At 39.2% G+C, this 21,896-nt stretch overlaps 1 protein-coding gene across 6 annotated transcripts in view; it reads left to right on the top strand.

Annotated features, from left to right (window-relative positions):
- The window catches only part of NRXN3 (neurexin 3), a gene marked incomplete at both ends in the record, with an annotated part of 895,090 nt that overhangs the window by 187,723 nt on the left and 685,471 nt on the right, over positions 1 to 21,896 (top strand). For 2 of the 6 annotated variants that reach the window (XM_079537664.1, XM_079537665.1), the window contains 2 exons: positions 6,810 to 7,088; positions 12,391 to 12,552. In XM_079537664.1, the coding sequence (XP_079393790.1) occupies positions 12,451 to 12,552 (102 nt within the window). Of the gene's footprint in view, positions 1 to 6,786; positions 7,089 to 10,593; positions 10,639 to 12,390; positions 12,553 to 21,896 lie in introns of those variants that run through there. The other 4 variants (XM_079537661.1, XM_079537663.1, XM_079537662.1 and 1 more) reach the window with 4 other exon arrangements.

A 21,896-nucleotide genomic window follows, 5' to 3' on the forward strand; every position in this document is an offset into this window, starting at 1 on the left:
AGCATTTGAACTAAAAGTTTTTATGAATGCTTTCCCCAAGCTACTCTCCTTGATATTGAGGAAAAATCATGATTTTTTTTTTTTTCTGTAGTAAATGGTTTATTCACACAGGTTCAGATTGCTCTGAGACTCTTCTGACTTCTGCTTTCCTTCAGAAACAGACAGAAAAGGTAGCTTAGAGAATCAGTAGCTCTAAAGTTCATGTTATTGATGAATCTAGGTTTAAATAATGCTGTGCTAAGAAGGAGATATTCTGTGATAAATCTAATACTGTTTTTCCTCTCAAATAAGTTTCATTGAAAGAACTGTATCGTATTGTTCAATGAAGAAGAGTTTTTCAGGATTGAGGAACAAAATAGCTTTCCATTTGTGCAAGTTTTGTTTTGCTTAGGTGGAACTTCAGCTATGTATTTAATAGATGCAAACTCAAAAAAAAAAAAAAAAAAAAAGCAGTCATTCTTCTAGCTCTCTGTCAATTATATTATAGATACAGGAAAGTGATATGTGGAAACTTCTTAGGTTTTTCCATTGGGTAGTGTGTGCTGATTGTTTAATAAAACCATGATAGAGGATCAAAAGCCTGAGGGATTCCTTTTGGGCTAAGGATTCAGGCACTGTCCTGTCCTCCCTGTCTTTACTGTCAGCCTTTGCTGTTCAGTGGCAAAATCCATCAGGAGAGATAAATCACTTTGCAAGGCTGGCTGTGGCCCTCTCAGGCACAATTTCTAGCTCATGGGGTTGGACTTCTCTCTGTCTTTCTGCAGTGACACAGCACACAGAGATCGGGCATCGAGAGCTTTAGTACAGCATCTTTAGAGATCTTTCTCCTGCTTTCCTTAGGAGCTCTAGAGTTCAGAAGAATAATAAATTAATTAGGCTTGACAACAAGACAAGCTTTCATTGTATTGTTAAGTCTCCTCGATCTCTTCTGAGCTTCAATTTGTGGGCCTTTTCACAAGTGTTCTCATCTAAAAGTGAAGGATAATGTATGGAGCAGCTGATAGTGGGGGGGGGGCATGACTCATGCTAGGCAGTTGGTGTTCTCTGGTGTAAGTTAATACTTACTTTGCTCTTGCTGGTGAAATGAAAGAGATTTTTTGAAAGATTGGAGCTTTCTACAGTGGGTGCAAAATGTGATCTCAGCACTCACAGTGCCCAGTCTTTAGTGCATCTCACCATTGCATTGGGCTTCCAGGCTTACATTGTTCTTCACATCTCTTAAATGTAATGAGATTTGGTCCTCCATTGATTCTTATTGCAGAGTTTCTGATGTTACTGTGTTTGTTCTTTGTTTCAAAATTCCAAATTACATAGATAGATGAAGTGAGAACGAGACGATGGAGAGAACAACAAAATCCTCTAATTAAGGATAATCTAACATTATCTAGAATGACTTAAACCTGGTGAACATTTGCAAAACCAATCTTTTCACTGTGAGACTCCAGCTCAGTAATTAGTTTTCTCCCTTATAACATCTTTCTATGATTTTACAGCCAACTTTTTTAACAGGCTAAGGGCTTTCATTAGGGTTTCAGCATTCAGTCACTAGACAACTTTTTCAGAGGCTGTTGGAAACAATTCACTTTTTTTTTTTTTTTTTTTTTTTTTTGTCCATCAGAGGTGCTATCTGACTAATTTGCTGGGTTATTTGATGTACAGTTTCTCCTCTGCTAACCTCTAAAAGAACATTGGTTACACATAAAAGTGACTCAGAGAGCATAAATCTTTCATTGGTCTATGACATGCTTGAGAATCATAGATATTATATGTGACTCCCAGGGCAACCCTTCTGCTCAGAACAGGATTAGCTCTTAGTAAATTTCACGAGGTTTTGCCTAAATAGGGATTCTACCCCATCCTGAGTTGTTGCCTTGATCTCTCACTGCTCATCATCTAGAATAGCCCTAAGTCTATGTTTTCTTTGGTTCATACTGCTTGTATCTAGAATTTATACTTTCCTGACTTCAGTATGATTCAGGTAAAAAATTTCCTTCAACTCAGTTGTAATTTTAAAATTTTGGAGTTACTGTTGACAGTAAGAATTAGTTTAGAAAGAATGCAAAGATAAATGCACCAAGACATTTAGTCATGTCCATACCTATACAGTGACAAAGCAGGAATCCTCTGAGACTTTGGACATGTCAAGGGCTAAGCCTGAATGTGGGATTTCATACATGTCTCAGATGTCTGCAAATCCCAGCTGTGAAGAGAATTTAGTCACGTGATTGTGTTTTAAAATAAATAATGGAGTTAGATTAATACTAACAAGTGAAATGGAATTTAATTGCTTATATCTGCTAAATAGCCTGTTTTTACATTGTTTTGTTTTCATATATCTATCTAATATTGAGTTAGAAGTTAAATCTTGAAAATCATGTATAAATCAAAAGTTTGTGAACATATTCTGAATACTGTTGTAAGCATGGTTGCATTGTAACATTTCAATAAGATCATTACTTCAAGGTAATATGATTTACATATGTAGATTTTCAAATCCTAACACAACCAGGCTTTGGTCTGTTGTTCCATGTAACATGAACCAAAGTTTCCTATGACTTGGAGGTGAATTGTAAATTTAGCTGTTCTAGTTTAGGTTTGAGTTGTTATGCAGAAACTTTTTGAAACACTATCACTTTTTAAAGAACATAAAAGGCATAAAAATCGCAATATAATCCAACATTCTTTGAACCCCTTAGTGTCTGATCTCCTTTTGGGGATAGTCTGTGATGCATTCAGAATGTACATCACAAAGAAATAGTTCACAACTCTTTAGTCTTACAGCTATCTCTAGGCTGCACCTGAAAGCACATTAAGGTACTGTGAGATCTCTAGCCCACTCAGGGCTTTTTTTCTTCTAAATTATATTTTTAGAGAGAATCTATGTCTACTTTCCCATTCTCTGCTCTCTAGTGATTTTCACATGCTTTCTCATCAGAGCCATCAAGTACATCGGGGCATCGTAAGATACAGGTCAGCATGGAAAGGTTGTGCTTGATAAAAAAGCACAGGGTATGACTTTGTGTCAGGCCACATGGCCCCACATGATCTATTGTGTTGTAGCTTGGAAGAGCATACAGTTAAGCTCTTCGGAGCTTGGAGCCTGATCTGTGCCCTAAAGCCTTTAATGTGGCCATGTGTTTTGATCCACAGACTACAGTTTAGGAAGCAGTGATTCAGAGAATGTTTTTTTTTTGTGGCTATATTGACCTTGGGAGTAGTGTTTATGAGACATGGGGTGGACAGGTGTGTATTTTCATTGGCCTGTGAGCCCCAGAGAGATTTTAGTGTGTGGTCATCTGCAAATTTGAATATTTACACAGAACACTGAGGGGAAAAAAACTCAACGACTATATGTGAAACAGAAATAGGTTACATTCCCTGAAACTCCTTTAATCTCCTGTCAGAAAATAAAGATACAAAGATGGATCAGCTCTAGGATCCTATTTATAACAATGGCAACTGGAAGAAACAAGCAGATGATGTAGTTGCATGCAAGAATGGATTGATAGTGCTTTATATTAAAACAATGGGTACAAGTAAGAATGTAAGAGTAATTTACCTCTAAATTTTCTCCACCGTGTTTTGATGAGTCTGCAGTGGTTGTCTTAAATTGCCATTTAGCTTTCTAACCCATTCTTTGCCTCCTTTGTGTCAAGCAGACCAGTGAAATTTTGTCTTAGTGTCTGGGCAACTGTAAATGAGCCCTGTTAATGCATTTTGTAGTGAGTGAACAACCAACCAGCCATGCCTCATTCCCCCTAGAATATCAAATGTGTACTCAGTGCATCACAAATATATGGCTGTAGGAAAATGACTTGGTTGTAATGGTGGTGTTTGACTTCTGCCCTTAGATGCCTAGTATTTGATCAGAGTTGTCCACAGGTGTATAGAGTACATCTGACTTGATTATAACACATTACCTTCCAGGAATCAGAAGTGATGAAGCAGAGGAGTTATCACTGTGGAGTGTTTTTAAAGCTCTTAGCTTGGACTTTCAGAGCAGAAGTCAACATCAGCTCTGTGCTTAGGCTAGATGCACATTGACACAAGCATATGCGCTCCTTGGTGGTAGTTGAGAGTATTGAAAATCAAGTGATTTGGAAGAAACTTCCGAAGACTGCTTAGTCCAACCACCTGCTCAGACCAGGTGCAGTTTGAGGAGGCAACTCAGGATCATGCATAGTTTAGTTTTTGATATCTACAATAATGGAGATTTCACAGCTTTTCTAGGTCCTTTCTAGTGTTTGAGCACCCTCAGAGTGAAGTATTTTCTTCATATACAATCAGAATTTCCAGTGTTCTAACCGTGTCAGTTGTATTCTGACTTTCTTCCGCACAAGTCTGAGGTAAATTTAGTGCTGTCTTCTGTATGCTTTCACATCAGGAAGTTGCAAAGATTAACAAGGCTTCCTCTGAGCCCTTTCTCCTTGTACAAAGGAGAAAGCTTCCCCTGAACAAAGCCAGCTCTTCCAGCCTCTCCATCCATAAACATCACTTACCCCAGCACCTTGAGTGCTTTGGTAGCTGTTTGCAGAATGCACCCCAGTATGGTGAAGCTATTTTTGTACTGGAGTCATCAGTACTGAGCAGATGACTCCAGATGTAATCTACCAAGTTGTCCCTCAGAGACAGGAAGAATTGCTTTCCCTGGCTTGCTGGTTGCATTCTTGCTAATACTGCCCAGGATGCAGTTGCTTTCTTTACTGAAATGCTGTCTTGCGTTCAGCTTGTCTTTTGGGACCCCCGGGTCTTTCTATTTGTCAATAGCTTACAGGCTGGTTTGGCCCAGTTCTGTGACTAGCAGAGCAGGGGGATCCATGGACTCACACCCTAGGGAAGGAAAAAGGAGAAAAAAAGGGAAAAGGAAAAAGGAGAAAAAAAGGGAAAAGGATAGAGAGATGGGCCTAAAAACAAGACAACAATCTGAGAAGAAACAAACTAATTTACTAAATAGGATATCGGAGTGCATGATAACACACTATAATACAATACAATTAGAATTGAAGCTAATATATCAAGTAAAATGAGAGAGAATGTCCAAACCAGCCTGTAAACAGTTGACACTCTGAAAAGCTGCTTTTGAGCCAGTTGGCTCCCTACCTGTGCTGTTGCAAGGAGTAATTTGTCTTACTGTTTGCTTAAAGGGACATATATATATGTATATAGACACATAGTATGCTTCCGTAAGTACACATACACATTACTGCTGCCTTCAAAATGCCCAGATTTTTTAATGGGTTCATTCTGTGATACCCTCAGTAGAGATTACAGAAGTATGTTTCTAAAGCAAACCTATCACTTAGAGGATGATGTATGTTCTTGTAACACTGTGCTGTTTTGTCACTACTGTTTCATGCTGCAAGGGCACAGATTTCACCATGCAGTTATTTTTCAAGGAAGGCAATGACAAGTATTTTCCCTTCAGTCTTGTACTGTCAGATTCTGGCTAATCTGCATTAGGATTACTAAATGAGACGAGATGAAGCAGAAAAACACTACTACTATCAGTGGCAACACCACCAACACTTGCCTTATGTAATGGATTGTAAGAAACAATGGCTTCACTGCTTGTGCTGTGCAGTTATTCATGCTCAGAATCCCTTTCACAGCTGAGAGTCAGAAAGCGTATGGAGGGGGTGTGGAGGGGATGAAGGAGAGGGGTCTGTAGATCTGTGTAGACTTCTTTGCAAGTGCAGTTTTCCCCCAGACTGCCCTGGTAGAGACTGCAGCTAGCCTGCTGCTCCTGGAAGCTTTACCATCGCAGTTCTGCACTTTTGCCCTAATAGACAAAATCAGGGTATATAGCTGACTTGAGTCACAGCAGTACAATGTGGAGGAACTTATTCCAAATGACTATGGAAGCCCAGATAGACTTCCAGCTCACACTAATGATATTATGGTGATCAAATGCTCCCTCCAATTGCTAAGAAATGAATTCAGTGGTTCTCCCTACTATACACAAATGAATTACTTTTTTTTTTTTTTTTTTTTTTTTTTTTTTTTTTTTTAATGAGAAAATATTTCATGCTATGTAAAATTCTCTGTGTTTATTTTTGCTGTATTAGAAGTATGCATTCTAAAGATTCTCTGGATAGGGTGATCAGACAGGCAAAATTCTGGGATGTGTTTAGCAGCAATATCATTTCTTAGAGCTGTCAACAAATGTATTTTGTGTGGTCTTTCCTTGTCCTTGGAAAGAAGGAAACTACAGGACACTTTGTGTGGCTTTCTTGTCTGTTTGATCTCTCATTCAGTTGAAAGAAAGCAGCAGTTCTATCAAGGTGTCTATTCTGATGTCCCTCAGATTGCCTAGCAGATAGGTTAGGGTAAGTCTAGACAAGTTTTGCTATCAATCTAAATATTAATCTTTGTGGTACTTTGGTTCCTTTTGGAACAATGCTTAGCTGTTAGTCATGCTGTTATTAGCGTAGTTTTCCATCACTCTTAATTTAAGGATGTAAAATGTCTTATAAGAGTCTTCAAACATCATAGGCTCTGCCACATACTTCTGAATGGTCCCTATGGTGACAATGCTGCAATGAGTCTGCAAACACAGCACTGAAATATATGGGTACCGAGGACCCTGATGTTAATTCTCTTGATAGCCATATTGAAATAGGAGCCATACAGACATTAGCATGTCATGATATATGGCAGTACGGAACGTTAACAGTGCTGTGGGGATTTCTCGGAAATTTCATAGCAATCTTAAATCTCTTCTTGGATAACTGCTAAATAGTTCTTCTGTTTCTCCTCTCCTTTTTTTTTTTTTTTTTTTCTTAATAGCACGAGATGAGAACATGGCCACTTTCCGTGGTTCCGAATATCTTTGCTATGACCTGTCTCAAAACCCCATCCAGAGCAGCAGCGATGAGATCACTCTCTCCTTCAAGACATGGCAACGCAACGGGCTCATTCTGCACACCGGCAAGTCTGCTGATTATGTCAACCTGGCCCTGAAAGATGGTGCGGTCTCACTGGTCATTAACCTGGGGTCTGGGGCCTTCGAGGCCATTGTGGAGCCTGTCAATGGCAAATTCAATGACAACGCATGGCATGACGTTAAGGTGACGCGCAACTTGCGGCAGGTAATGTTGAAGGAGAGAAAATGCTGGGGAAAACTTTGTTCTCTTATATTTGCACAGAGGTGGATAAGAGGGAGAAATGGGGATGCTTGGTGGGCTCACTAGAGTTTCTTCTTTTCTAGTTATTGGTATGACGATAGTGGATGATTAAAAAAAAAAAAAAAAAAAGTTAATGGGAATTTATCCCTGTTGCAATATATTCACTTTCACTTTATTAATTTTCTGTTTTTCTCAGTTTGATTTAATAATAAAATCTTGTGCATGACCTTACTTTCATCTCTCTTTTCTTTCCTCTATTTGTGTTCTGCCATTTTTTATTTTATTATTTCTTTAATTATGATTCAATCTTATCAGTAATATTCTTGTTGCATTTAATTACTGTGGGAATTGAATATTTTTCCAGCAACCAATGCTCTACACTCTCCTCCTTTTTCTTAAGTTTTGTTAATTTGTCTAACCATTGCCATAATGTCACAACTCTAATTCTCAAAATCTTTTTTTTCATTTACTTTCTTTTTTTCCTTTTTGTGTGTATGCAAGTGTGCAGGTATGCAGGTTGGTGGGTACGTGTGTAATAATTTTAACTTTGTAGCTTTGGAATTAATTGGCTGGAGTCTTTCTGAGTCTTCTTGATTCTCTGTTCTTTTCTTCTAACTTTTCCCCTTCTTTCTGTAATGAGATTCTACTTTATTTCTTAAGTCTCTGCCTATGAGACTCTTCTGTTGGCTGTGAGGACTGGAAAAGTGGAAGGATCAGAAAAGCCAAGCAAACCCAGACCAATCCAACACCCTACAATTCCACTTTGGAAAAGTTTTTTCTGATTTTGCCACTGTAATTTTGCGCATCTGCATGCTGCCTTTCTAAGCAGACAACTCTATCAGGTGACGTATTTGGTATTAGGCCAGACTTAAAATTCTGAAGCCTTCTTCATGAAATATAAATTCGGACATATATAGATAAGATAAAATTAAATAACCTTGCTCTGAAAGCTGGTGAATATCTCAAGTCACTAAGGCCCATCTGCCACATGATAGATGAAGTTTACTCTCTAGATTTGAGCTACTTGATATCATACTGATTGGTAGAGATGTCAGAAATGGCATGTAAACTGAGATTGTAAAAACAACTTGTGACAACAATTTGATTTATTTATTTGCTCATTTAAGTGGATATTAATGCAAACTTTAGGAGTTTTATCCAAGTTTATACAACAACTTTTGGTGACAAAACATCTTTTTTGGTAAAAATTACAATAGCTAAAACAAAACATATCAGCAGATATAGGCTTACCAGTGTCAGGGATCAGAAGCAGTTTCTACCAATAGATTTCAGTTAGTGATTTCTGTTTGAGCAATTTCACATCAAATATTTGCTTTGGGGGGTGAAGGTCTTTCCCATGTGAATTCTTGTATTTCTACATGTTCGTGATGTTTTGATCATCATCAAACTTCCATGAGACTGCAGGGTTTTTGCTAGTGGCATCATTAGTCTATTTTTACCAGTTCATACACAAATGCAAATTTAATTTCTAATGTGTTGGACGGGTCTTAATGATCCTATTTCATGTAGATGTTCCCATCAGGCTAGTAGAGCAGTAGAGCAGTAGTGATGCACCAACTGTTTGAGGTCAACCACTCCAGAAATGCCAGAAGTACTGCTTTATTTGATGTGTGTCATATTTTCAGAAATTCACATGTAAATTTGCAGTGCAATACAGGCCACTTGGAAGTTCTGTTTTCAACTGTGAACATGTTGCATAAAAATAAATAAAAAACACCAACCAAGAATTGACCCTAAATATTGAGGCTTAATCTTTAAAATGAAGTAGAGATTCCAAGAATGTGATCCAGAGTTAAAACAATTCCAGATAAATTGATTATCAGGAACTTTAAGATATCAATCTTATCCTGTGCTCTTTCTGGAGAGGAGATGAAGGAGGATTTGCATAATTTTTTGGCTTTTCCTGGAATTGGAGCAGAACTTTAAATAGCTGGACTTTTGCCCAGTACGTTTTGGAATTGTTAAATGCTTTGTAGCTAAGTGCTTCCTTTTTTATTTTATTTAATTTTTTAAGATCAAATGACTATCACAGCAGTTAATCTCCTTAGAGACAGATCATGTGAATCCACGGATTTCCTTGAGTAGTGATTGTTAATGTCAAAACAAATCTCCTTGTTTATTTATCTTATTATTTCAGTTAAAACTAAGCCCAGATTCTGCCTTGTGTGAAACCTTTACTGGAAATAGGATCATGGGTGTATTTTACCAGGACTTTCAGAGCATGTTTCCCCACCACACCATGCTAAATTCCAACTTTCTTGTTTGTAAAAATGGATTTACTTGCAGAGTAATGTCAGTGCACAGGCCTTCAAAATTTGCAGGGTGTTTTTTACCTGAGGCAGCATAGATCTCACTTGTGAAACAGGATAATCTTGCCAACTTTGATCACAGTGGGACAGGGAGTTGGAACTTGCACTTCTGTGCTAGCACTGAAGCTAGTCACCATGCAAAATCTGCCATAAAGATTTTGAGTTCCTCAGCTACTAAAAAGCAAGCAAGAAACAATATGCAGATTCAAACAGTTGGAATCTGCATTCTGTGGAAAGTAAAAAACCATCCATATAGCTCTATTAAACTCAGATAAAGAACTAAACTGTGAGTTCCCCTTGCTCTGTAATATGATGCAATATAACAAGAGAGACATTAAATACAGTCTTCTGTTTTCTCTCATTCAAATGACACAATTCTTCCTACACAATTCCTCAATATATTTCTTCCTTACTGTAGGAGTTTCAACTTCTGTATGCTCAGATGGCACAAATACCCCAGCACATGCCTTTTTGTACGCTTCTCCTGAAAGTCACATATTTACCTGCTTTAAAGAAACCTGCAGATTCTGAAACTTCTAAGGATAGGTTCAGAGTTTTATACTCATCTTCTGCTGTATTCTCCAGCCAAAGAAATCTTGGCCTGCCAGTGATACTCTGCAGTGCTTAAGGGTAGCGAGGCTTGAAAGACAAGCAGGAATATAGGGATGATGGTAGGTGAAAGAAAGGAGTCATGGTTGGATTTGCGCTGAAGGGACAAACTGGTGTGTATGTTTCTGAGCATAAGGTTTTTGCTTGGGGGAAGCACCTTGATGGACATTTGAAGGGTAAGTATTGCACTGTTTTAAATTTGCTTCAGTCCTGGATAATGTGTATGAGGATTGAAGTTAATGACTAATACTGGGGTGGGAAGACTAGGCAGCACCCTTCTTCTTTACAGAGTAGATGGCATGGCTCCCCATAGAGTCCTGGTCATATTGTCCTCTCTCACTTTGTGTGTGTCAGGCGCCCCACGCCTTTTTTTGGAAAACTAACACTAGACCATTCATGCAATGTGTCATTTTTACTAACCAACTAATGTACTAACACCCTAACGACTCATCTTTGCTTTTAGTTATTTTAATTAACAATCGTTCTGTTCACGATTTTTTAATTTCCTTTCTTCCCCCTTTTCCGCAAAGCACTCAGGCATTGGACACGCTATGGTAAACAAACTACATTGTCTGGTAGATATCATTCTTATTGTCTCTTTTTTTGGGTTTGCCGTGTGTTACCTGCCTTTTCCTTCCCCTACTCCCTCTTTTTCCCCCCTCCTTTATACTTACTTCTTCCTTTAATTTTATTTTAGTTTCATCAAAAACACATTTATCTTTTTGTCTTTTTCTTTTTCTTTTTCTTTTTTTTTAAATGGAAAATATGAAGAGCAAAAGCAGTGAACACAGCTGTTCTGGAAATGGGGTTTGGAATTTCTTTCATTGGTTTCCTCACCTCCCTCTTTAGTTGTTTTGTATTCCAGTGATCTTTTTTTTTTTTTTTCTTCTTCCTTTTTAAATTATTTTTTCCTTCCCTTTTTTATTTTTTTAATTTTTTTTATTTTTTAACTCCGAAGGTTTTTAGATCAGAACCATTGCAGGGCCTCTAGTCTGTGGTGGTGAAGGCTCTCTTTTTCTCTCATCCTTTTGTTGTGGCAACAGCTGTTATAGGCAAACTGGCCAGAGTTGTCCTCTTTCTCCCAACTTTCCCCACTTCCCTCCCTCCTCTCTCTCTCCTCCCCTTCTCTCTCACTTTCTCTCTCTCTGACTTTCCACCTGCCGTGGCCAAAAGGAGCTCAGCCGGCTGTTTGTTTCAGTACACACTCTGCATGGCATGTCCACGTCTGGTGACTCGCCCGTCTCCCACCAGCCTTAATCTATTTTCCTCCATCTTCCCTTCAAACCACTAACAACATCTACGCAAAACACATCGAGTTCACTTGCTACTCTCCCTCCCTCTCCTTCCAGTTCCCTTCACCCTCCATGTATTTGGGGTTAGAGATTTTGGATCCTTCCCTGTTTGTTTTTGAGTTGTTTTTTTTTCATTATCTTGGAGTTTGTTTGGTATTTTTATTTTTGATTGCATGCACGTGTGAAATAGTTTTCTTTTCTCCCTTGCTCTCTTTGCTTTCTTTCTTTTCCTCTCAACTTTCTGGGCTCCAGGTATAATGGCATGATGTGTCAGAGCGCAGTGTGTGCACGCTTTGTGTTTTCTTTCCACCTCATCTCTGCTTCTCTCTCTTTCTCTTGTTAGTGTGTGGTTTGAATTATTTTATTTTCATTTATTTTGATTTCTTCCTATTTATGTTTTGGTTGAGTTAATTTATGAAATACCATTTTTATTAAATTTATTTTTGGGTGGGTGGTGGGTGTGTATGTCCCTAGGTACATGGCATGCACATCCATAATGTATTGAAAGTGAGATCCCTTTCCCACCCCTCCCTGAATGCATGATTGTCAGTGTGCTGTGAGCAAAAGAAACATAAAAAATAAAAAATACCAACTTCGTCTTCATTAGCGTTTTTTTTTTTTAAACTAACAACCATAACTAACTGTAATCATTAAAACAAAAACTAATTAATCATAAAATTAGCTAATATGAGAAATCTGCAAGGAAAATTCCATTTTCTGGCCTGTGTAAATGGAAATCATCTCAGTGTGTAGAGTGCTGGTTCAGCCTGAAAGTGTGGATACACTAGAAAGGGAAGAAGCAGATGCTGAAGAATTTCCATTGTGGTTGAAGCAGACCAGAAAATGGAGCTTGGCTGAACTAAAAAAAAAACAAAACAAAAAACAAACAAACAAACAAACAAAAAAAACAACAAACAAACCAAATCTCAACAAAATCCTTAATAAAACTGACATAAAAATATAAGGGAGGTGACTCATTCTTCTCAGGACCGTAAGGTCATTGCTGGGGTTTTCTTTGTTGTGTCCCTTGAACAGGTGACCATCTCTGTGGATGGCATCCTTACCACCACGGGTTACACACAGGAAGACTACACCATGCTGGGCTCAGATGACTTCTTCTATGTGGGAGGGAGCCCCAGTACTGCTGATTTACCTGGCTCTCCAGTAAGCAACAACTTCATGGGCTGCCTCAAAGAGGTAGGGGATTCAGATTAACTACTGTTTCATTGCTTTTGGTTTCTCAAAATCATAGCTTTTTCCTGCCTGCTATTACATACTCAGTGTCTTTCCCTCATGATGAATTTTACACTAATACTACAGCAGTGCTGTAAGGATAAACTTGATATTCACCTGGGCAGAAGACATCAGCCATGAAAGTCATGAGCTTATTGTCATTATCAGACTTCTGGTTCTTGAATTACAAAGATTATACCAGTGGTGTAGTATGCGAAGTGCCTTCTGTAGGCTGTCAGTCATTTAAGGTAAGTGTTTTAATCCTCTGGATAGACTCCTTAAAGAGTGTGGCTGAGTGAGTCTAATTCTGCATGCACCCAAGAGGGTTATCATAATATCCTGGTATGAACATGTATATCAGAGAGATGGCAGAGCTGGGTTTTCATGCCAGATTCAGGCAAACTGTGATGCTGAGCTAGATGTTGTTCTAGGGCTGTATAGCTGCCTGACAAGTTACTGTCCTACAGATGCTTGACTTGTGATGTCAGGGATTTTGTCTTATGTGCAGTCTGCTGATGTGAGCAATGACTGTTGGTCTGGTGCTGCTGTCCTGCTTGACCTCTAGATTTGTTAAGGGGGTGCATGTATGCTGGAAATGAGTATATGAGTATCTTACAGAAGAAATGAAACTGCCTTACTGAATACAAAATGTCATGCAGAGATCAAATCCTTCTGTTTTCATCCACAGAGCCTTGGGCCTGATTTTCATAGGCACTGAGCATCCCAGTTTGATTGAAATCAAGAGGAGATGCAGCTTCTTAGTGTCTCTTTAAATCAGGATCTTAATTTTATTTATGGATGCTATGAACATAACACTTAGCAGAGGCCATTTTTATGTGTGCTTTAAGTCAAGCCAATGGAGCAGAGAAAGCAGTGACAAGAAAATCTTCAGCAGCTTTATTATTTATATAATCATTTGTATTCTATTAGCTCGTGCAATGTGCTAAGAGCTGCTTATATTGCCATCCCAGTCTTACAAAGCTCTGTGTGAAGACAAACCAAGCAGAATAAGAGGAAAAGGAAGAATTCAGATAATCAGAAAGTACTTTGTCATTGTCACCTGCCTTGGTTGTGACAGGAGATGTGGATGAGGTGCTGTCTAGACTTAAAGACAGACTAGTGCTGGCTGGGCTTGAGTTACAGTCTGCATAATAGCAACCTGCTCTTAGCAGTGGCCCACTAACACTTTCAGGTGCTTTAAAAATATGTGCAAAATGTACATTACCTGGCTTCTGAGGAGAAATTTGGTATAGGTTACTCACCAAGCATAAGTGTAGCACAGAGCTGTAGGGAGAATACACTTGGAAATTGAATAAATGGAAAAATGTAACATTTCAAAAGCGAGCTATGTTGTAATTAGTACTTTGTATTTCTGGCCCATGATTCCTACAGATCCCTTAGGCCCCAGAATGAGTTAGCACTGGTCCCTGTAGGAAGCATAAGGAAACTGACAGTTGTGCTTTTCCGCAGTTCTCATTTGGTAAAAGGAGGTGATGGGGAGCTGCAATTGGAGAAGGAGAGGACTAAGTGACTTTCAGTGTCCTGGCAAAACCTAGAAATGTATCTATAACACTGATAGCTATGAGGGGCAGGGTCTGACCAAACAGCCAGCCTGTATAGGCTGAGAAGGTTTCTCACTGCATAAGCAGTGAATTATCCTCAGTCATCAAAGAAGTGTCTGCTTTCATTAGGTGGAGCTTGGGATGAATTGAGCAGAGCAGTTTGCCTTGTGAAATTCCTCCTGGGATTGATTTTTTTTCTCTTTTGCTAGGGAAGAAAATACTGCCAAAGGTAGCAGGATCAGTGTGAGATCCACCAGAAATAGAGGGCCAGTACTTTTGAGTCTTTTCTATGTTTAGTCCTGAAATGTCAAGATATGTCAGCATGGTATGAATGAAATTGCTGAGCTGGCTCCTAGAAAGCAAGAATGCCTTTAGGGATCAGCATGACCCCTGGGGGCAGCTTTCTTTCATCCCACAGAGCAGAACTAGTGTGGTGCTTATGTGCCTGTCATGTTTCTGGTTCCACAGTTGGCTTTACTGGGAAACTTATTTGGCTCTCTGCATGGTAGGCACTGTATTTATAAACCTATCTCTATAGCTTATTTTCTCTACATCTGGGAAGAGTACTTAATGCCTCATTAATCAATACGGGAGGAACTTGAACTATTTAGAAAAAGTTCTAAGTTCATGAAATTGGATGAAGGGAGAATATAGACCACAACTACAAACATTGTTCCTAGGGGCATCTTGTTTCCCTAGGAAGGCAAAGGAATTGATATAGGCTTTAGAATGAGACTTTATTTCACCCTATAACTTCACATATTTCATCTAGACTGTGTCAGCCTCATAGCACAGCAACCACAGCTAAGAACCACACTGGGGCTAAAAAGGCTCCTGGAGCATTCCCATGTCCTCTGTTATTGCATATAGGTGCTGAAGTGCAATGGGGAATGAAGTGCCTGATGATTCTCTGTAACTTTGCAGCTGGGTAGGGTTGGTGAGAGGATGATGGACAGCTCTGGCAGGGTGATTGCTTCATGTGGTCAGAGTCTAAGCCTTGATTAGGAGGAACATATCTCCTGAGTGTGCCTGGTGGGGTCTCAGGGCTCTCCTGCTGCAGTATCTAGATATGCTGTGGTGAAGGTAATCATGTTCCTTCTGGACTGTGTGAGCCAATATATTCTCCTTTCATCACAGAATATATCCTCCTGTCTCTTCCTTGCAGCAGGTTCTGATTGAAGAGATTCCATTACCTTGCTTGCAGTAATGTACCTAAGGTTTCCTGGACCTTCATTCTTAAGATACTACTACTAACTATTCTAGAGGAACTTAGAGAGAATACAGTATTCTCCCTGTCATGGAGAAAACCAAATATAGAGATGGGATAGGAGGAGGTACAGAGACAGAGAAGTGAGCAGAAACTTCTTCAGTGGGTGTCAGGGAAGGAGTGGAATTGCTTTAACAGTCAAATGGATAAACAGGAAGAAGCACGGCGTAAAGGCGGAAAGGAAAAAGGATCTGTTAATAACATTTAAGAATATCTGGATGGTTTCTGGACAACCAGAAAGGGGCAGGATAAGAAATATAATGCCAGCATATTTTGTATGTACAAGAGAGTTTCAGATCAGAGATTCTAGTAATAAGGGTTGAGTACGGAAAGAGGCTGAGTGGGAAGTTGAGCTGTGTAAGCAAAAAGGAAAATGTGGATCTCAGTCTCTGCTCATTAGGGAAGGGAGAAAATCAGAATATTCTCAAGGCTCCATTATAGAGCCAGCCATTCAGACTGATTTACTTGGAGCAGTGCTTAGAACAGATGGAGATGCTTTAGAAGAGCCTAAGGTGATCCCTAAAGAATAGATGTGTGTGAGAGAATGTATGAGATCTTCACATTTTTCTGTTCATTTTTCTATTAATGCTTTATTAAAATCTCAATTTCTAAAAATGTTTATCAGTAGTAACAGCTTGATGGAAGCAGTGAGGTTTGCATATGGGTAGAATATGGCAGAAAATTATTGCAGGGGTCAGGCACCATCTGGCCATGATGGGAGAAAGCTGTGAAAGCTTAGATCATGTCTGTCTGCAATTTAACTGCCAGGAGCCAGATTTCCAAATGGTTCATGAGTGTGCCCAGTCCCTGCATATGCATCTCAGATGCTATCTGCAAGCCAGCTTTTTTATTTTTATTTTTTTAGGCCTCTTTGCATGCGTAATGTTAATGATGATGTGATTTCTGTTTAGGGAAAAAGTCATTTGGATGGAATGTTGCACTGGGGAGGAGGTTGGAGGTGCAGGTAGAAGGAGGCTGAGAAAAACAGCCCAAATGTAAAGAGGGTACGTGGAGGAAGCTGCAGTTTTAAAAGCCCCTATCTAACGGGGAGACAGGATAGCCCAAAAGCACTTGTGAGCCCAAAATCCCATTCCAGAGCAGCAGTTTAACAGAGCCCCAGAAATACATGAAAATGGCAAGTCAGGAATTATCAGTGTGAGGGATTTCACTGTTTGTCTGTGGAAGTGATTAAGGTGTGAATGGCATTAATTGTACATGTGATCCAACACTATTCTATTGTATTTGGCCATGTCTGTTTCTTGTTTATATTAGTGACTTTAATATTTTAAAAAAAGAAAGAGAAGGGCTAATGGTACTGAGTAGAGGCAGAGAAAACATAGCCAAAGATGAATATAATTCATTTCCTCAAAATTTCTTGTTCTTAATTTTCATCCCCCATTGCAATTCTTTGCCACGGCATCCCAAACAGTCTTGATGGTGATGACTCTCATTCCCAGATTTCCAGGTCCAGAGGCCTGTAACATTTTTAAGTGCCTGTTGCTCTTGAATTCCAGTTGCGTTACCATTGTATTAGTGGATCACTGTGTTGCTGCACATCTAAGGCTGTGCTTATTGAAAGTCTAACATCATACAGTGTACCTGTAGAGCACTGAGTGGAACAAGATCTTAATCATGTTTTTAAGTGAGCATATTGTAGAAATACAACAATACTGTGGCTTGAGAGAGGCAGCAGGGGAGACATTTGCCAACATTTTGAGCAATTCCTGCTGTAATTTGTGAACAGATTAAGAGAAAGCACATTTCTGGAAAGATTTAATTTGAAGGTGGGAATGGGCACACATGGAAGCTGAGAGCAAAATGATGCAGAGCAAGAAGTGGAGAGACTCCAGAATAGCAAGAAAAAAAAAAGATGGGGGGAAAATTCATTGAGTTTTCTCATCAAATAATGTTTGTAAGCCTAATTCCTGGGCTTGTTTACATTTGGTATTAATCTATTAGCTCAGAACCAAGATGGGTTTAAGGTTGTATATTTGGGCAAGAGGATACTTCCCAGGCTGTCTGATGGTTGCCAACAGGTGTTGCATGCTTGGTCATGAATCCTGTCAGACTTCATGCTGTGCTTTCTGATGTGGCTGTGGAGAGTGATGTGAGCCCTAGGTGAGCAAGAGGTTATCCGAACTGAAGCACTGGGAGCTGAAACACCTTGCCCACCTATTCCTGGGCTCTTTGGCAGCACTGAAAAAGAAATGTTTTGAGGAAGATTATTATCAAATGCAATTTTATCTTACAAAAGGAATTTGTGTTGCACTATCAGATACCTGTTGTGCTGCCAGGAAGGAGTGGCACTGTGCCTCCCTTGTTTTGCTTGCTTGTATGCTTGCGTGCACACAGCATAATACAACCATGCCTGCCCCTCTTTTCTCAGGAATAATTACTGGAGTTAAATTTACCTTGTATGCAAGTGGGAGAAAATCTGGTAAAACCAGCCATAAATGACTTCTGTGGTTCATGATCCCAATGCTAATGTGTAATGTGTGATGAATGTCTACCTCTCTGAAAAAGGCATTTGATTTAGTTAATTTTGCTTGTGGCTTTTTTAGGGAATCATTTAGAAAAGATGGGAGAAAACAAGAGCATTTGTTTCATAGAATCCCAACACAAAGTCTACATCCATACTGTAAGCCAAGGAGCAAAGAAAAGATGGGATTCATCTTTCTATGTAGTGTCAGAGTTGGGTTTTTGTGGTACAGATGGAATATATAGAGAAGAAAGCTACAATAAGGTAATATCAACATTTTAGGAGTTTAGATACAGAGGGCACAAAATATCTAATGGTTCCTATAGTCTCTGTGCTTGTTCCTTTTTAATGGTCTTTTGAGAGAATTCTCATAACTTTGCCACATTATAAACACCAAGAAAGCAGAATATCCCACTTTGGGAGCTTTCAGGAAATACTCAGATTAGAATATCAGGGTCAGTTTGAAATGGCAAATGAGTATTTTTGAGTTTGGAGTACATTTTTATAGTGTCTGATGCTTTTCTACCCCCTCCCCTCTTCCCTTCCCCCAAATTGTGATCCTCGTGAATGACAAAGACCTCACACACAAAATCCACTGGTACAGAGCTTGATGCACTGTGACTGTTCACACAGAAAATAGATGCACTAAAATCCTCAGGTGATGAAATTTAGGGAACAGCCCCTACTCTCAAGCAATCAGAGCAATAGGAGTTAAGGCTATGCACTGATCAAAGGAAGAACAGTCCTGAGCAGACAGTTGGTTTTGCAGTTCTGTTTTGAAAGTGAGCAGGGTTTGATGGGAGTTACTCTGCTTCTTCGTGCTGAAGGAAATGCATGATGAGTGCAGTGCATTTTTGGGGATTTCTTCTGTCTGTCTAGAAAGGGAAATGATCTTATTCTAATTATGGGCCCAATTAAAGTTTAAACTTCTGCTGGATTTGGGGAGATTCTTTACTGAAGTACGTGGTGCTCTGTGCTTTCCAGATGTTAATATTTCACAATCTCATGATGACACATTTTTAGTAAGGATTAATGGCCTGGCCCACAGGAAATAAAATCAATAGTCTTGTCAGGTGTATTAGCATGCTGCCAGCGCTGCAGCTTTGCTTTAGCTAGGGAGTTATTCAAAGCTTCTTTTCCTTGCATAGCTTAGCTTTTGCCTACACCACAGCAGAAAGGTTTCTACTAGCATTATTGCCTCATGTGTGACACTGGAAAGAACTTATGTCAGCTTGGCGTATTTGCATTCATAGCAAGTGTTTTGCTGAAATAATGATACCGGGTGAGAATTTGCTGCAAACTGACATAAGCTAACTTCAATTATTGTTCAACCAATTTGTAAGGAGAGAACTTGGAAGATTGTCAAGGAGTTGAGGACATGGCTCTGTGTGTGTGATTTAGTCCCAGTTCATGAAGCAAATATCCTGCCCACTTTGACAGTGGCACTTTGATGGTGGCTTCAAATTATTGCAATATTGTATCATTCAATGTTTAACCAAGTAGGTGTGATATATTTCATTTGCTGTCATAAATAAAACTTAAGTTGAGGCAGGGATGTCTCTTGAGTTGAAAAGGAGTTGCCCTTGCATCTATGGAATTCTTTTCTTGAATAAGATTAAATTCTTAGCAAAGACTCTATAATCTAGTCAGAGTTAAGCCAAACTATTTTGTTTTACTTTGTAATGTAGCTATGTGCTCATTAAAGAAATACAGTTTCTAGTAAAGATCACATTTATTACAATATAGCGTCTTTTTGTCATGAGTACTTACCAGTTGGCAGACAGAAGCTTTCAGTCTTGGTCAGTCTCAATGCACATGTTTTGTTGGGATCATTAAGGTTGGAAAAGACAATTAATAATAAATTAATAAAAATAATAATCTAGTCCAACCATCTACCTACCACCAACATTGCCCACTAAACCATGTCCCTGCAACCACATATGTCAACAGTTCCGTGTTGCTGAGTTCCTGAAGTTAACGCACATGTAGAATATTTACAAGAGTAACTAATTGGCCAAAGTCTGATTAATCAAGTATATATGTAGACTGAGCATGCATTTTAAAGCAAGCATTGTACAGCAACAGATACAGAAACTTTCTGTGCAGAAGGCACAAGAGACATCATTTTGCAGAGCTGTTTGAACTACCACTGTGCTCATAAGCTAATCTTTGGAGCTAGAACATGTACTCTAACAAAGTCTCTTTCCAGATGTCACTAGGACAGCTACCCAGAGAGGAATCCAGAAGCAGAGGTTGGTGTCACCGCTGGGCAGTGTTGCCAGCAGGTTGATGTGTTGCAGCAGTAATAACGCACTCCATGGAGCTCTGACTGAGCCATCCACATGTGACCTCAGCCCTGATGCTTTGGCCATATGGGTTTGCTTTGCAGCAAGACCATCAGGAGCAGACTTTTCTTTCCTGCATAATGAACTTGACTCCTGCTGAGATTCTGTACCTGGAAGGGATGTGCCATGTGCTGTTGTTCAGAGAATGAGAGTGTTTACAGGTGTAGAAATGTACTCATATAGGCAAATTTAGAAAATGTAATGGGGATTGGAGCAATATAACCTGTGCTATGGGCATGTAATAAAGGTAATTGGAAACCCAGGTTCTAAAGAATGGATATATTAAAGCAACAATCTTTGTACACTTATGTAGTCTAATCTCTGTTCAGGAATAAACAAAGACAGGTTACAGAATATTGACGGACAAATATAGCTGAGGCCAAAATTGTTAGCAGTGCAGTGCTGCTGTTTAAGTACATGGATATAAAACAGATGTTTTCTGCCTAGCAGTGTCTGAGATGCTTATCACCAAGGAAGACAAAAAGAGAATGCACTTTATTTTTTGATATTTGAAGTTTGAAAGCTCAGCAAGCAGAGAGTTAATGATATGGAGCATAGAGTTTGAAATATCCTCTAGTGCCAGGACTCTGACTCTTGACATAGCTGTAATAAGAGAAGCACTTTTCTTTCTGATTTGAGTAGCTGCTCCAGGCTCAAGAATTGAAAGGTCTCTGATCCCTGTGTAAACGTATTCCCCTATATACTTTCTTTTCAGTAAACCAGTTTTAATTCTTTGGTAAATATTTGCTAACTTCACTAGCAGGAACAGGCACCACTGGGTTTAAGACTAGAACTTCAACTCAACCCCATCCCGGTATGACTTCAGAACATTAAAACTTCTTTCTTGGTAATTATTTTTACTCCTGTTAGAGTCCTCATTTTATTTCAGTCTTCAAATAAAGAGGAGACCAACAGAGTATATCGTACTCTAAACATGCTTTCAGGTAGGTTGTGGTCATTTATTTGTGGTATGCAGGAACTGTGTTTTGTCTTTTAGACCTTTAATTAGTGTGTGGTGTTTTGGCTGTAGTAGCTTATATCCTGCTTTGTGTGTGCTATGTTTTTGGGAACAGCAGCCACTAAATAAATCTTTCCCAACTCTGAAATGTGTGTGTGCATGTACTGTGAGCAGTGGGGAAATGCTGAGCTGTGCTTTCCACCATGAAAAGCCAAGCTGCTGCAGCTGTCAGAGAGGGAGGCAAGAAAGGATGCTGGGGTTTTGTATGTTTAGTGGGTGTGCTGGTCTCCTCCTCCCAGGTCCACCACTCCTTCTACAGCAGTGAGCCAGCTAGCTGCCAAGTGTGAGCAGGACAGGAGGGGGTAGGAAGCAATAATTAAGCAGCATTTGTTACAGGAACAGCATGGAAAAGGAGTGGGCTCTTTCTGATACAAATACAAATACAAATTTTGTACTGTCTGATTTTTTTTTTTTTTTCTGTTTTAATTTGTTGTCATTGTTGCTGTGTGGCTCTCGTCTCTCTGCTCTACTACTGATGTTTTCTGTTGCACTGATTATTTGTGGTTTGGCATTGTTCTCCCTCTTTTAAGCTGTACTTACAAAATTGATTTAGTTCAGAATTACCAGCGGATGTATCTAGATTCCCTAAGCAAATCAGTGAGCATAATGCAGAAATGTGGGAAGATATATGTGATGG

Source organism: Tetrao urogallus (genome assembly GCF_951394365.1).
Source record: "Tetrao urogallus genome assembly, chromosome: 6".
NCBI lineage: Eukaryota > Metazoa > Chordata > Aves > Galliformes > Phasianidae > Tetrao > Tetrao urogallus.